A 16628-nucleotide genomic window follows, 5' to 3' on the forward strand; every position below is an offset into this window, starting at 1 on the left:
GGGTGGACTGACTGTCTTTTCATTTAGTTTAGTTGTAACGTACATCCTTTTGGGGGGAGGGGGGGGGGCTGTTCTGACAGTAATTCTTCAATAATAAATCAAATGTTTCTACGTATTTCCACACAGAGTCAGTGGATGTCAGTGATGCTGGAGAGACTTCAGAGAACAGAGGAACCCCCTCCTCTCGAGCAAAGGTACGCTGCTGCTGGATTCTCTGGACCAGGGTTCTCAACCTTAGCTGGCCCCCCCAAAGCTGGTTCATTGCAGTTCATTGCAGTAGTGCCTACGCCCCACACCCACGAACGATGGATAGATAGATAAGATAGAGAGATAGATCGATAGAGAGAAGATAGTAGATAGATAGAGAGATAGATAGAGAGATAGATAGATAGATAGATAGAATAGATAGATAGAGAGATAATGATAGAGAGAGAGAGATAGATAGATAGATAGATAGATAGTACGATATGAGAGAAGATAGAGAGATGATAGAGAGATAGCTAGAGCGATAGATAGATAGATAGATAGATAGAGAGATAGAGAGATAGATAGAGAGTAGATAGATAGATAGATAGATATATAGATAGATAGAGAGATAGAGAGATAGATAGAGAGATAGATAGAAGAGATAGATAGATAGAGAGCTAGAAGAGAGATAGAGAGATAGAGAGATAGATAGAGAGATAGATAGAGAGATAGATAGATAGATATATAGATAGATAGATAGATAGATAGAGATAGAAGAGAGATAGGCTATTATTTTTTTAGGCCCACATTATTATTATTATATTATTATCATCATCAGTACGGGTAGGTATGCTATTATCATTACTGGCTATTTTTTATAATTGGCAGTAGTACCAGACTTCTAATGTGAGCTTGCATATATTATTATTATTAGTAGTAGTATTATTATTAGTATTAGTATTATTATGATGGGGCTCACGGCAGCTCCCGTGGTTGAGCACAGTTTTTTTCCCCTCCCATCCTGTAGTCTACTCGCGCCCCACCGGGAGAGAGTCCGCCCCCCCCGGTTGAGAACCACTGCTCTGAACTAAGACTTATGTTTGTGTTAAATTGTGTTTAACATCAACAAAATGCCATAAGCTGTGTTGGACCGCTTTGTCACCTTTAACTCAACTTAAGGTCCACATGTGTTGGGGACCAGCATTTGAGGGGGATCAGAAGAGGCTTTCTCCAACATATATAACTAATCTGCTGTATATGAGCAGATCATTATTACTCATACGCATTCAGTCTATTTGAATACATTTATTTACTATGTAAGTACTTTTGTGCCTCTGTAGGTCGTTGTACTTTTATGTCGTGGTATAGGTCTTAAATAGTTTTGATAAAGGTCTTTAAAAGTCTTAAATGGGACTGGGTCTACTGCAGAACCCTGGACCAAGCTTTATTAGTTGGAGGTCCTTCAGCTCTTTGCTAAATCAGCTCTACCACCAAAGAGGATCTGAACCTTCTAGCAGGTCAGGAGGTCTGCTTCCTGATGGTTTTGTCTCTTGTCAACCAGCTGAAACTCGGAGGGGGGCAGAAGCCCAGCATCCAGCGCCCAGGATGGAGGGGTCGTCTGCTCACCTCACCTTACAGATGTTCAAGTGGGGGGAATGTACGATTACTGTCAGCAACACGTACCGTAAGTTCTCCTCTGAAGTCCTAATGTAATAAAGCCTTATTAATGTTGAACTATGTTCATGTTCAACTGGATTTAACCAATGCTTCAATCATTTAGCATTTCTCAAGAGCTGTTACATGTTTGTGTTCCAGTCTCGTCTCCTGACAGACGGATGGGCCAAAGACAAAGAGCAGAAGGTGTGTGTGTGTGTGTGTATTTGTGGTGTGTGTGGTGTGTGTGTGTGTGTGTGTGTGTCTGTGTGTGTGTGTGTTTGTGTGTGTGTGTGTATGTATGTATGTGTTTATGTATGTGTGTGTGTGTGGTGTGTGTGTGTGTGGTGGTGTGTGTGTGTGTCTGTGTGTGGTGTGTGTGTGTGTGTGTGTGAAATTTTAAATGAATTGGATCAATCAATAAAACTGGATGATATAATTTCCATAATTCTGTTTCAGTGGATGCCAGTGGTGTTGAAGAAACTGAAGGTACATTAGCAAAGTGTGTGTGTGTGTGTGTTGTGTGTGTTGAGAATCTTGTCAAAAAGTCCGTCTTATTATGTATTTTTTCTGAAGCCCCAGCATGGCATTCTGGGTAAAGCAACAGGATCAGCCATAAACTGAGTGTTGGGTAGAGACCAGCATCTTAACAGCTTCCTCAAGTTCCTCTGGGCATCATAGGCTCCACCTCTCTCTCGGCACCGCTCCACCTGCTGGGTGGAGTTGCCTCTTTTCATCTTGGAGACCCTTGCTGCATTCTTCCCAAGATACTAGAGTTTCTAAGAGAAACTACAAGCTTTGAGGCTTTGGAGAGCAGCGCCATGTCGGTTCCCCAGTCACATTCAGTTCCCAGTCCTGCTAGTCCTTTGTCCTACTAAGGCCAGTCTTTCCATGTGTCTCTGTGTCCACCAGTGACTGTGTGTCCACTGAGCCTCTGCCGTCTTCCACTGTTGACCCTGTTCTCACCTGGATGTCGGCCTGGGAGATTTTAGGGTTGCTTGACTCCCGGTATTGCAGGACCTCCCTTGTACGAGTCACCCTAAACTTTTCATTCAGACTGCTAAGAGAGCTTCAGGATGTTATTTTCAAACAGGGCTTTGAGAAAGACCCAACAACCTTCTAGGGAACCTCCTCACTCTTCTCTGGAAGCCCTCAGGCGCCCACTCTACTGGGTGAGCTAGAGATGGCCCCATGCTTCCAGCTCTTGATTGGTTGCTCGCTCAGAGAGAATCACTGAAATGGTACATCCAGAGATCATCTCCTTATTGAGCCCTATCCACTCTGATGTTGTTCTGGAGGAGACCCTCAAGCTAAGGTTGTTGTAGTAGTCCAGTAATAGGTCTCAGGACTTTGCCGTGGTGCCAGTTAAGGGAACCTCAACAAGCTTGTTGTTTATCTAGCCGTAGTCATTTTCGAGGTCCAACCACAGCAACACCAGGTCCCCCTTGCTCTGTCTGGCTCCCTGTATCAGCTGTGTGACCACACCTGTGTGCTCCAGACATCCAGGTACCTTTGGGATCGAAACTTTCTGCACCGAGGTGTCGATGTACACAATCCCTAGGAGGAAACCTATCAGGTGCCTTGACACCCTGCTGAAGAATAGTTCTCCTACAACACTGAGCAGTTAAATGGTTCTGAAGTTGTTGAAGTTCTCTGAATTCTCCTCCTTCAGAATCCACACCCTGTCAGCACAGCCCCACTAATGAGCAACCTTGGCCCTCCTCCAGATGACCTTTAGGATCATCCAGAGCCTGTGGAGTAGCCCTGGGCAGGGTTGGTTGTAGCGGGGGCATTTCTTGTAGACTCACAGTATGAAATATGTTTGGTTGACCATAATGATATTTTAGACGGCTGCACGTTATTAAAAAGGAAAGATCTTTGAGTTGTTGGTTATTCTCAGGAAGCCAATTCTTTAGTAAAAGAGTATTTGTGTACTGAGACTGCATCTGGAGACCAACATCATCATACTTCATATTTGTTATTTTTGTTTCCAATGCAGACGGGATTGTTCCAGTACCAAAGCCACCACGACACATCTCATATTACCAACAACAGCTCCAGCCAAACCTCCAGAATGGGTTTGGGTGTGCTCAGGAGGGGTGGACCCAGAACAAAGATGGCCGACCTCTGGATGACATCTACACACATCTGTACATCAGAGCTACTGGTGACGTCCACATCAACACACAGCATGAGGTCATGCAGCTTGAAGCTGTGAAGCCAGCCGATACAGAGACAACCATTACACCTTGTGACATGTTCAAACACCCCTCTATAGAAGACAAAGCCATAAGGACAGTACTGACCAATGGAATCGCAGGAATTGGAAAAACCTTTCTAGTGAACAAGTTTGTGTTGGACTGGTGTAAAGGAGAAACCAATCAAGATGTGCATCTCATTTTCCCCTTCACCTTCCGCCAGCTGAATTTAAAGAAGGAGGACAAGTGGTGTTTGGCAGAGCTCATTCATGAATGTATCTGGGGGACCAGAGACATCAAAGAAGAAGCTCTCAATTACATCTTTACAGCTCTGCAGTCATCAGGAAACACCAACTTTGACAGGAGTGAATTCAAACTTCTGTTTGTTCTGGACGGACTGGATGAGAGCCGCCTTGATCTGGACTGCTCCACCAATAAAAACAGGGCAGTTAAAATTGATGTGACAGCGCCGACCTCAGTGGACGAGCTGCTGACGAACCTCATCACCAAGAAACTGCTTCCCTCTGCTCGCATCTGGATAACCACACGACCTGCAGCAGCCAATCAGATCCATTCTGATTTTGTAGACATGGTGACAGAGGTCAGAGGGTTCACTGACCCACAGAAGGAGGAGTACTTTAGAAAGAGATTCACAGATCAGGAGCGGGCCGACAGAATCATCTCCCACATCCAGACATCACGGAGCCTCCACATCATGTGCCACATCCCAGTCTTCTGCTGGATCACTGCTACAGTTCTGGAGGACGTGATGAAGACCAGAGAGGGAGGAAAGCTGCCCAAGACCCTGACTGAGATGTACGCTGAATTCCTGGTGTATCAGATTCATCAGACAAAAGAGAAGTATGACCGAGAAGAGTGCATTCAGTACATTGAGTCATTAGCAAAACTGGCTTACCATCAGTTGGAAAAGGGCAACCCGATCTTCTACGAGAAAGATCTCAAAGAGAGTGGCATTGACGTCAGTGGAGCCTCGGTGTGTTCAGGAGTGTTCACAGAGATCTTCAAAGAGCAACGTGGGAAGAAGAAGGATAAAAAAAAGATGTTCAGCTTCATCCATCTGAGTGTTCAGGAGTTTCTGGCTGCTCTCCATGTAGAGAGCGCAGTCATTAACAGAAACAAGAACGTGATGTTTGGGCGAAGTCTGGTTCAACAAATGCGAATGGTTTTCAGCCTAAAATCTATGATGTTTAAGGTGCACAGGTCAGCTATTGACAAGGCCTTACAGAGTCCAAATGGACACCTGGACCTGTTCCTCCGCTTCCTCCTGGGTCTTTCACTGGAGACCAATCAGAACCTCCTCAAAGACTTGCTGGCTCAGGAAGGAAGTAGCTCACAGACCAATCAGGATACAGTGGAGTACATCAAGAAGAAGATCCGTGAGAATCTGTCTGCAGAGAGAAGCATCAATCTGTTCCACTGTCTGAATGAACTGAATGATGGTTCTCTAGTGGAGGAGATCCCACAGTCCCTGAGTTCAGGAATTCTCTCCACAGATGAACTGTCTCCTGCTCAGTGGTCAGCTCTGGTCTTCATCTTATTGTCATCAGAAGACGATCTGGACGTGTTTGACCTGAAGAAGTACTCTGCTTCAGAGGATGTTCTTCTGAGGCTGCTGCCAGTGGTCAAAGCCTCCAAAAAAGCTCTGTAAGTGCACTGATTACTAAAGATAGACAATCAGATGTGTAGCATTGTTCTCAACTAATGAATGTTTTAGTCAACTGATAGGTTGTCCTGATGTAAAGGAGGAGCTCGTTCCACCATTTAGGAGGCAGGACAGCAAAGTCTGGATGTCGTTGAGTGACTATATGTGTCCCTCACAGTGAGGGAGCAGCAAGCAAATTGGCCATTGACAAGAGCCTGAAACAGAACCTGATCACAAAAGATCACAAAAGGCTGTACCCTTCTGAGATTATACAGCATCTATCTACATGACCGGGTTGTTGGCAGTGAGGGAGAGTTGGCCCTTGAGTGTCCCAGGTTCCTAGCAGTCCTGGTGGGGACTACCATAGAGTTGTTGATCTGGGTAGAAGAGCCCTTCCCTGTAAGCAAAAGTATCACAGTCTTGTCAAAGTTGAGTTTCAAGTGGTGTGTGGACATTCAATGACAGATGTCAGTCAGACAGGCAGAGATACTTGCTGATACTTGTGTTTCAGACTGGGGAACAGGTAAAATTTATCAGGTGTCATCTGCATAGTTGTGGTAGAAAAGAGCCATGTGAGTGAAAAACAGAACTGAAAAGGAGTTGGTGTACAGAGAGAAGAGGAGGGGGCCCAGGACAGAAACTTAAAGGATCCCATTGGGACTGGACAAGGGTTCTGAAAGGTGCAGTCTTTGAGGTAAGATGTGAGCAGTGTGCAGAAACTGAGACACAGATCCTGAAGGGTGAAAATGAGGTTCTGGTGGTTCACCGTTTTAAATGGAGCAGAAAGGTCCAGAAGGATGACCACAGAGGGGAGAGAGGCTGCTCCACCAGTTTCAAGTCGCTCAGTGACAGGAATGAGGGCTATCTTTTGGAGAGGGGTCACTCTCAATTCTTTGAGCGACTCCAGGAAACAGCCGGTTGACTAGCTGGTGTTAATAAGATGAGTGAGAAAAGGTTTACCCAAATCTTTCACAAGGTGTTGTCATTTTTCTTTTCCTGGTAGCTATCTACATATCAGTGTAAGTCATATCAAATACACATAAACATGTTTGCACTTGTTCTGTTCATATTTTTAGGCTGAGTGGCTGTAACCTGTCAGAGAGAAGCTGTGAAGCTCTGTCCTCAGTTCTCTCTGAGTCCTCTAGTCTGAGAGAGCTGGACCTGAGTAACAACAACCTGCAGGATTCAGGAGTGGAGCTGGTCTCTCTTGGACTGGAGAGTCCACACTGTAAACTGGAGACTCTCAGGTCAGGAATAATAAACCTGGAAAGGGAGAACTTGACATGTCACAGTGTTTTCATTTTTCTTCAGTCAGTTAACCATTTTTCTTTTATAATGGTAATGCATACCTAAATATAAGTGTAAGTAATATGAAATACAGACATTAATGTTTTTTACATATCTTCAGGCTGAGTGGCTGTAACCTGTCAGAGAGAAGCTGTGAAGATCTGTCCTCAGTTCTCAGCTCAGAGTCCTCTAGTCTGAGAGAGCTGGACCTGAGTAACAACGAACTAAACGATTCAGGAGTGAACCTGCTTTCTGCTGGACTGGAGAGTCCACACTGTAAACTGGAGACTCTCAGGTCAGGATTCAGTTTCTGTTAAACAAATAACCATTTATATGTTGCTTGATATACAAGTTAATGTATGTTAAAAATATACCCAACGTCTTTCAGCCAATTGTTGTTTTCACGGCCCACAACTTCCATGTTTTGGTTCAGTCTCACTACTCTCATCAGCACCTTCTTCAGCAGCAGCATGCAGCTGTTTCCATCCAACGAGCTCTGATAAACCCACTATACACCAACTGCTCAGCAGCCAACAGCAGACAGACCCAGTTATAACACTAGCTGGTAAAGAAAGTTCAACATCTAGCAGCTTAGGAGCCAAAAGATTTTCTTAAGGGTTTGTGGAGATGTACTCTGTATGATACTCCGTGATTCCCTCACACATCATTCCCAGTGTAGCTGGTTGTATCATAACGATGTTTTGTGATCTTACCGATGTCTGTTGTCTACCAGCCGTGATTGAGAAAGCTTTAGGGCTATAAGACAGTCAAATTACTTTTTGGGGTTCTGTGCCAACTTTTAAATCCAACATTTCCACAGACTTTTCCGCTTTATTTTGCTCTTTTGTTGGACTGGTTTTGGGCCAGGGCAGAAGTTTGCCAGTTGAGTGAAACAAATTAATAACAAATAATTTGTGTCAAATTCTAATGGCTTTTGGCTGTTTACCAACAATGTATTTAAAATAAGTGGACTATTACGATGTAACATTTAGCTAAAATTAGGAAATTTACACAAAAGACATGAGGAAAATTAATTCATTATTAATATTTTAAATTCAAGTCATTGTCTCTGTGTGTGTGTGTGTGTGTGTGTGTGTGTGTGTGTGTGTGTGTGTGTGTGTGTGTGTGTAGTCTGTCAGGCTGTCTGATCTCAGAGAGTGGCTCTACTTCTCTGGCCTCAGCTCTGAGCTCCAACCCCTCCCATCTGAGAGTGCTGGACCTGAGCTACAATCATCCAGGAGATTTGGGGGTGAAGCGGCTTTCAGCTAGACGAGAGGATCCACACTGCAGACTGGACACTCTCAGGTATGAACACACAGCAGAGCTCACTGTTGTCACAGTGTGTACCAGCAGCCTGGTGATAACCGCTGAGACTCATCTCCTATTATTAATGAGTTACATCCTTATTCTAGCATTCTGAGGACGTCTCGATTATGTTGATGTTCAGAGTTCATCTTTGACCTTAGAAACCTGAGATGTTTGATATGTTTTGAAGATAGATAGATAGATAGATAGATAGATAGATAGATAGATAGATAGATAGATAGATAGATAGATAGATGGAGAGATAGATAGATGGAGAGATAGATAGATGGAGAGATAGATAGATAGATGGAGAGATAGATAGATAGATGGAGAGATAGATAGATAGAATTATACAATATAGATGAAATAATAATATGATTAAAGGCATACAGACAGCAAGACAAGATTGTGATCTGATTTGCCAAGGGGGGGGGGAGGCCAGTGGCACTGTATGCATCCTTAGCATTTGCATACAGGAGGTCCAAAGTTTTATTTTCTCTTGTGGGGCAGTTAATGTATTGTTTAAAGTCCGGGAGGGATTTATCCAGAGAAGCATGATTAAAATCCCCAGAGATAGCAATGAAGGCGTTGGGCTGCTGCGTCTGGAGTCGTGAGACCGTGGTGTGAATGACGTCAGCAGCTGCCTCCGCATCAGCAGACGGTGGAATGTAGACCGCGATCATTATGGCGGACGTAAACTCCCTCGGGAGATAGTACGGACGAAACCCCACAGCCAGCAGTTCAATGTCCGGGCTACAGAAACGTTCCTTCACATTCACATGTCCCGGGTTGCACCACCTTTCACTCACATACAGTGTATCCCCCCCCTCCATTCTTCTTACCGCTTTCTATAACGTTCCTGTCTGCCCGAACGGTCAAAAAGCCGGGTACCGACACACCATAGTCCGGGATGTGCGAGTGCAAGATGAGAAGATGAGAGATGAGGAAGCTTCTGAAGGGTTATTCTGACTTTATTTCTTCCTCCAGGCTGGATCATTGTGGAGAGCAGAGGCTGAAACCTGGTCCAAGGAAGTGTGAGTGTGCTTTCACTTTGATTCATAAAAACAAAGCACAATTTACAGTAGGATTAGTATTGTATTAGTGTTCATCATTCATCATTTAAAACGAAAGTCACATTGTCAAAACTATTCACACAGAGAAACAGAAGTCTCAAGCTGTGGATCATTTTCCATTGCTTTAAAGGAACACACCAACTTATTGCGACTTTTGCTTCTTCACCTTATCCTCCAGAGTTAGATAAATCATACCATACATTCATAGTACAGGCCTCAGGTGTGTCAGATGATAAACTGCTGCTGTGTTGTGTCTCGTTGTCTCCGCCAGGGGCCTGTGAACTCTCCCTGGACACAAACACAGTGAGCATAGACCTCCAACTGTCTGACGACAACAGGACGGTGACAGCAGTGAACGGGAGGCAGCCATATCCCGATCATCCAGAGAGGTTTGACTACTGGTGGCAGCTGCTGTGTAGAGATGGTCTGACTGGTCGCTGTTACTGGGAGGTCCAGAGGAGCGGGGATGTTCGTGTAGCTGTGAGTTACAGAGGAATCAGCAGAAGAGGAGGCAGTGAGGACTGCAGGTTAGGAGGGAATGATCAGTCCTGGAGTCTGTTCTGCTCTGATGATGGTTACTCTGTCTGGCACAATAACAGAGAAACAGTCCTCCCGGTCGCCTCCTCATCAGTGAGTTACAGAGGAATCAGCAGGAGAGGAGGCAGTGAAGACGGTGTATCTGGATGCAATGATCAGTTCTGGAGTCTGTTCTGCTCTGATGGTCGTTACTCTGTCCGTCACAACAAGAGAAGAACACACCTCTCCTCCTCCCCTCTCTCTGAGAGAGTAGCAGTGTATGTGGACTGTCCTGCTGGCTCTCTGTCCTTCTACACAGTCTCCTCTGACTCACTGATCCACCTCCACACCTTCAACACCACATTCACTGAACCTCTCTATCCTGGATTCTGGTTAGGGTGGCCTGGTTCAGTGTCTCTGAGTCCTCTGTAGGACAGTGAGTCTCCTGTGCACAGAAACACTCAGACAAAATGCTGTCTACAAAATGCAGCGTTATTTAGCCCCCTGTAACCCCCTGTAGCCCCCTGTAACCCCCACAACCATGCTATGCCGGGTTTGAATGGATTCCTAAGATGGTCTAGTTTCATAAATACCTATATCTTTTTTTATTAAGTCTTCCTTTTGAGAAAGAATTCTGCTTTGAGTGTCTTGCTATTTCAATTTGAAAAACGTTTCCTGTTTTTTTGGTTCAGGCGGGCCAAAAGCCACGGTGAACCCAAATGAAAGGGCGGGCTGGATCAGAATGTGGGAGGGGCCGGGTTTGGCTGCCGATGCATTCATGGATGTACTCTTTGTTAACTCATGCAGATCACGTTAATCTTCACATAGTTTGTGAATACATGATGATTAATGTACACTCCCCTATAGGATTATGAGGACCACCAGACTAAGACTGTGTTTGACCCCCTTTCTTAATTCTACGTGGCATTGATTCAACAAGGTGCTGCAAGCATTCTTTAGAGATGTCAGCCCATATTGAGAGGACAGCATCTTGCAGTTGATGGAGATTTGTGGGATGCACATCCAGGGCACGAATCTCCCGTTCCACCACATCCCAAAGATGCTCTATTGGGTTGAGATCTGGTGACTGGGGGGGCCATTTTAGTCCAGGTTGAGATCTGGTGACTGGGGGGGCATTTTAGTCCAGTGAACTCATTGTCCTGTTCAAGAAACCAATTTGAAATGATGTGAGCTTTGTGACATGGGGCATTATCCTGCTGGAAGGACCATCAGAGGACGGGACATGGGGCCATAAAAGGATGGACATGGTCAGGAACCAGGCTCAGGTAGGCCGGGCCATTTAAACCAGGCCCAAGGGCACTAAGGGGCCTAAAGTGTGCCAAGAAAACCTCCCCCACACCATTACACCACCACTACCAGCCTGCACAGGGGTAACAAGGCATGATGGATCCAGGTTCTCATTCTGACTCCACCATCTGAAGGTCTCAACAGAAACCAGACTCAGCAGACCAGGACACATTTTTCAGGTCTTCAACTGTCCAATTTTGGTGAGCTCTTACAAATTGTAGCCTCTTGTTCCTATTTTTAGTGGAGATGAGGGGTGCCCGGGGGGGTCTTCTGCTGTTGTAGCCCCCCCCAAGGTTGTGCGTGTTGTGGTCTTGCTGCACCTCGGTTGTAACGAGTGGTTATTTCAGTCAAAGTGTCTCTTCTATCAGCTGGAATCAGTCGGCCTATTCTCCTCTGACCTCTAGCATCAACAAGGTATCCCCCCCCCCAGGACTGCTGCATGCTGGGTGTTTTTCCCTTTTCACTCCATTCTTTGTAAACCCTAGAGATGGTTGTGGGTGAGCAGATGGTGAAATACTCAGACCGGCCCGTCTGGCTCCAACGACCATGCCACGCTCCAAATGTCTTAAATCCCCTTTCTTTCCCATTCTGACAAACAGTTTGGAGTCCAGGAGATGGTCTGGACCAGGTCAGGAGATGGTCTGGACCAGGACCACACCCCTAAATGCATTGAAGCAACTGCCATGTGATTGGTTGATTAGATAATTGCATTAATGAGAAATTGAACAGGTGTTCCCAATAATCCTTTAGGTGGGTGTAGCTGCTCTCAGGACTGGGCTCCTCATCCCCCCTCTCACATTTTATATCTTATATTTTACAATTTTATATTTTAAATTTTAAATTTTACATTTTACATCTTATATTTGTACATGTCGTGTTGACACTGTAAAGGTTTTGCTTCAGTCTTGTTGCCCAGGTTCTGCACCGTGTGAAATGACAATAAAGGCTTTCTGTTCTAATCTATTAATTCCATTAGAGTACTGCTCTATACAGTGGATCCCTGTACCACCCCCCCTGTCCCCCCCTTCTCCCCTTCTCAGCCAGTAGGGGGGGCAATCCCCCACACAGTGAAATGATAGATCATAGAAACAGCTTCCAGCGCAGAGGAGTTTCATTTTTTAAGTGCTCATGCCCGATGTGCCCCCCTCCCCCCCACCGTGCCAGTAACTGCCACTGAGTGTAAAGTATGAAGGTAAATATGGTGCAAAAGTGAGAGCGCGTAGATGCGATGTAGAATATGATTTGAGAGCTTGAAAAAAAAAAACTGTACTTGTGTTGTTTTTTTTTTCTCACTTGAGTCACTTTTCCAGTACAACCACAACTCAGTGACCTCTCAAATCTGTCGCTGCTCTCTTCATCACACAGCGGCGAGTCTGCGCTCTCGACTTTTGCAACACTTCTTGTACATTGTACATTTGGTGCAAAACTAATTCGCACCTGAGGATTTGTACCTGTGGTGCTCTGAGCCAACAAGACGGGGGGGGGGGGGCAGGGTTTCTATCGCCTGATGAGGGACAACTCTGTCCCTGACAGTGTTACAAGCTCTCAAATCATATTCTACAAGTGCTCACATCGCATCTACGCACTCTCACTTTTGCACCATATTCACCTTCATAGTATGGCTCTGTAGCAGAGAAGATGTCTGCGTCCTGTTTTAAATCCATAAATAAAGAAATGAAGAGATGACTGGAGGCTTTCTGTTTAATCTCTTAATGTGATGTCTGCTTTAAAAGGTTCATATATATTATGATATCATTATTGTGAAGATGAGATGATGTTTCCTCTGATTCCCTAAATAAAGGCTCGTTGAATCTCTTGGATTCTGATTCTAATGAATGGAAGAAGTTCAAAGTTGTTGCCTCCTGCATGAAGATGAAGAAATAGAAATGGAGTTTGAAGAAATGTAATAAACCACGGTCGCTGGACTACTCGGGAAGTTAGGTCTTCCCAAGTCTCCTGACCCCAAATATCTTCTCATCTTAGGATCCTTGGCATGGACTCAGGACCACCAAATCTAGTCTAATACTAAAAAGGTTGCTAGTCTCATCCATACCCCCCACCCATTCCCCTGGTACTCCCAGTGGGAGAAGGGCATTTGGGATGAATCCGGCCCTCATGTTTAGCCTTCCCTAGCACCATGAGATCTGATCCAGATGGCAAACGTGTCCCCAACAGTCTGAGTGGACTTGTCTCCGAGTTGTCCCCCACTACGCCGCTCTGCCACTGGATTCACTGGTTACCAGTCGCTGCCCATCCGCTTCACCACACTAGTACTGGCATACAGGGCCAGGACTGGATTCAGGACATGGTCAAACCCTAGACCCCAACCCGCCCACTCCACTCTGCATCAGCCAACCTGCATGTTGCCCCCCCCCCCCCCCCCCCCCCCTCCCCCCCAACAGCGAAGGACAACTAATTACTCAACGAAGTCCCGACTGTTTCCTCTCCTGGCTCCCCAAGTGGAATGAGCTCCCTCTGGACATCAGGATGTCCCAAAGCCTACGCATCGTCCCCGAAGACTCAAATCACGTCTCTTCCTCCTGCACCTTACAGAAAAAACATATATGAGTATATACTGTATATGTACTATGTTTCATATATTTAATTTTGGGTGATATTAGCCTTGACTGGAATGATGGCTCATCAAAATCTCTGAAAGCCACTTCTTCTTCATTCAAATTAGCAATAAATGTACAGCTGACCCGCGTAAGGCAAAGGCAATCTATTTTCAACAGCTGATTACAAAGGTCACATCACTGGAACTATTTTTATTGACTTTCGTAAAGGTTTTGACACAGTGAATCACCAGATTTTGCTTAATAAACTTCACTCATTCAATTTGTCAACATCTGTGATAGAAATGCTTTCGTTCTACCTAACGAACAGGTTGCAAGTCGTTAAAATAAATCATGCAAAATCCCAACCTGAAATCTCTGATGTGGGCGTTCCACAAGGCAGCATTCTTGGACCCTTACTTTTCCTTTTGTACATCAATGATTTCCCTCAAGTGTGTAATCATTCAAAATGTCTACTGTATGCCGACGATAATGTGATTTTTCTCTCTGATTCTAATCCTGATGTCATAAATTCTAAATTATCATCTGATCTTCAGCTTCTACACGACTGGTTGAAAAATAATCATTTAACCATCAATGTTCAGAAAACTGAATGTACGTATTTTTACTCATCCAGAAAATGTTTTTCTTTTACTGATCCTATTACTTTTGCAAACCAAGAACTTGTCGTCACGAAGACTTATAAGTATCTCGGTGTACTACTTGATTCTCACCTTACACACCGGGAACATGAGTCTAATTTAACAAAAAAGTTGAATCAGAAACGTTATGTTTATAATAAGATCAGATCATATTTTTCTTCTTCTGTTTCTGAAACTTACTTACATGCAATTGTGTTTTCAACCATGTCCTACTGTCTTCCTATTTGGTCTCTTACCACGAAGGAAATCACTGAACCAATATCATGACATACTATAAAGCTCTCAAGACCCACAGTAACCTTCCAAAGTGGTCTCACCATCGTACTGCACTCAAACGCTCTAAGACTCTGACTTATGAAAAGTTTATAAACCACGCAATTGCATTTTATTTTCATATTCAAAATACCGCCTTACCAGCACTTGTTGCACTTTTTCCGACCCACGTGAGACCAGGTCGCCTCACTAGGTTGGTCTCACAGTCCCGACCCACGTGAGACCAGGTTGCCTTACTAGGTCGGTCTCACAGTCCCGACCCACGTGAGACCAGGTTGCCTTACTAGGTCGGTCTCACAGTCCCGACCCACGTGAGACCAGGTCGCCTCACTAGGTTGGTCTCACAGTCCCGACCCACGTGAGACCAGGTTGCCTTACTAGGTCGGTCTCACAGTCCCGACCCACGTGAGACCAGGGCGCCTCACTAGGTCGGTCTCACAGGCCCGACCCACGTGAGACCAGGACGCCTCACTAGGTCGGTCTCACAGGCACTTATCCCAGTTCCCCCATACAAAAACAACTTTGGTCAGAAATATTTTTTTTATACATATACCAAGATTTGGAATGATATTCCGTATCACATCAGAACTCTATCATCCATCACATGTTTCAAAAAGCCAAACAGCTCCTTCTTAACAGTTACACTTGCAAGCATTAATTAATTGTTTATGTATTATTCAAGCCTTGTTTGCACTGTCTGTATTTACCTAGCCCAGCTGATGTCTTTGTCTTTATGTAACTGTATTGTTTTCAAATTTATTTTTCTATATCAAGGTTTTGTATTAATGTCTGTATTAATTTGACGTGCTGTACCCATGTTTTATGTTTCTGCAGAACAGGAACCTGCTGAAAACCAGTTTTTAAACTGAGTCAGGCCCGTTTTCATATTGTAATGTAATGTTACTTTTTCCAACTTTCCTGTATAATAAATATATGAAATGAAATGAAAAAACAACTTGTGACTGAATATCTAATTTAGTTACTCTTTGGAAGAAGTAACTAATTACTTTTTAAAAGCAACACTGCAAATGAGATATTTAAAATATAAAGATGGACATTATAATTCTGTCCCCCCATAATAAACCATGGGAATATGTGTCTTTATGTCCATCTTTGGACATGGCGCCCTGTCTCCTGTCTGTCTGGGACTGTGGACATGGCCCCCTGTCCCCTGTCAGTCTGGGACTGTGGACATGGCCCCCTGTCCCCTGTCTGTCTGGGACTGTGGACATGGCACCCTGTCCCCTGTCTGTCTGGGACTGGGGACAGCTGCTTTTTTCAGATTTATCTATCATATAATCAAGAATATAATAGAACTAAAGGGAGACTTGGCATACAGCCCGATCCGGTTGGGGAGAGTTCTGGCCCGGCCGGGCTGGAGCTCTCTTTACCTCGTCTCTCTTGGTTTTGTTGTAATAGTTTTAGACAGCTGGGGACTTATTTTGATACACTGAGCTCCTCTCTCCTCTATCTTTCCATCTTTTCATTTATGTGCATCCATGTCCCAGAAATGCTTGTTACTAACCTAGTTACTAACCTAGTTACTAACCTAGTTACTAACCTAGTTACTAACCTAGTTACTAACCTAGCTCTGGGGAGTCATTCCCCGGAGTCCTTATGTTCTTTTTCCCCCAGCATGTTCCCTTGGATCAGAGAGGCTCCGAAATCAAGGAAGCAGCTGTCGCCATGGTCCCGCTACACGTTCTGTGATGCCATGTTCAACTGCTACACTGCGGTGCCCTGCTACGTCCTGCAACGTCCTGCTACGTCCTGCTACGTCCTGCTACGTCCTGCTACGTCCTGCTATGTCCTGCTACGTCCTGCTACGTCCTGCTACGTCCTGCTACGTCCTGCTGTGCCTTGTAATGCCGCACAGCGTCCTGCTATGCCATGAACTACTACAAAGAACTGCTACAAACTACTAATTTTTTCTATTTTTGTTATTGCCACTCTTCATTCTAACCCCAACCGGCCCGTCAGACACCGCCTACCAAGAGCCTGGGTCTGGGTCTGGGTCTGGGTCTGACCGAGGTTTCTGCCTAAAAGGAAGTTTTTCCTCTCCACTGTGGCCCTGTTGCTGCTCTGGAGGAAACTAGAACTGTTGGGTCCTTGTTAATTCTGGAGTGTGGTCTATCTGTGAAGTGTCTTGAGATAACTCTTGTTATGAA

General features: G+C 44.8%; 1 protein-coding gene and 2 long non-coding RNA genes across 3 annotated transcripts in view; 2 read left to right on the forward strand and 1 right to left on the reverse strand.

Moving 5' to 3' along the window:
• Nucleotides 1–126: 126 nt before the first annotated feature.
• The window catches only part of LOC116679008 (NLR family CARD domain-containing protein 3-like), a gene marked incomplete at its 5' end in the record, with an annotated part of 31637 nt that continues 15135 nt past the window's right edge, over nucleotides 127–16628 (forward strand). Inside the window, 6 exons of the mRNA XM_032508755.1 lie at nucleotides 127–194; nucleotides 1450–1613; nucleotides 2080–2109; nucleotides 3620–5483; nucleotides 6558–6728; nucleotides 6890–7063. Coding sequence (XP_032364646.1) covers nucleotides 127–194; nucleotides 1450–1613; nucleotides 2080–2109; nucleotides 3620–5483; nucleotides 6558–6728; nucleotides 6890–7063 — 2471 coding nt within the window. The remainder of the gene's footprint in view (nucleotides 195–1449; nucleotides 1614–2079; nucleotides 2110–3619; nucleotides 5484–6557; nucleotides 6729–6889; nucleotides 7064–16628) is intronic.
• Nucleotides 9369–15935, forward strand: LOC116679007 (uncharacterized). The gene is made up of 3 exons (XR_004329425.1): nucleotides 9369–9752; nucleotides 10768–10772; nucleotides 15916–15935. It is a non-coding gene; the product is annotated as an uncharacterized LOC116679007 (long non-coding RNA).
• LOC116679006 (uncharacterized) lies at nucleotides 9674–9992 on the reverse strand. The gene is made up of 2 exons (XR_004329424.1): nucleotides 9906–9992; nucleotides 9674–9755 (listed from the first exon to the last, which is right to left on the reverse strand). It is a non-coding gene; the product is annotated as an uncharacterized LOC116679006 (long non-coding RNA).

The sequence above is a fragment of the Etheostoma spectabile genome, unplaced genomic scaffold (assembly GCF_008692095.1).
Source record: "Etheostoma spectabile isolate EspeVRDwgs_2016 unplaced genomic scaffold, UIUC_Espe_1.0 scaffold00009138, whole genome shotgun sequence".
Lineage (NCBI taxonomy): Eukaryota > Metazoa > Chordata > Actinopteri > Perciformes > Percidae > Etheostoma > Etheostoma spectabile.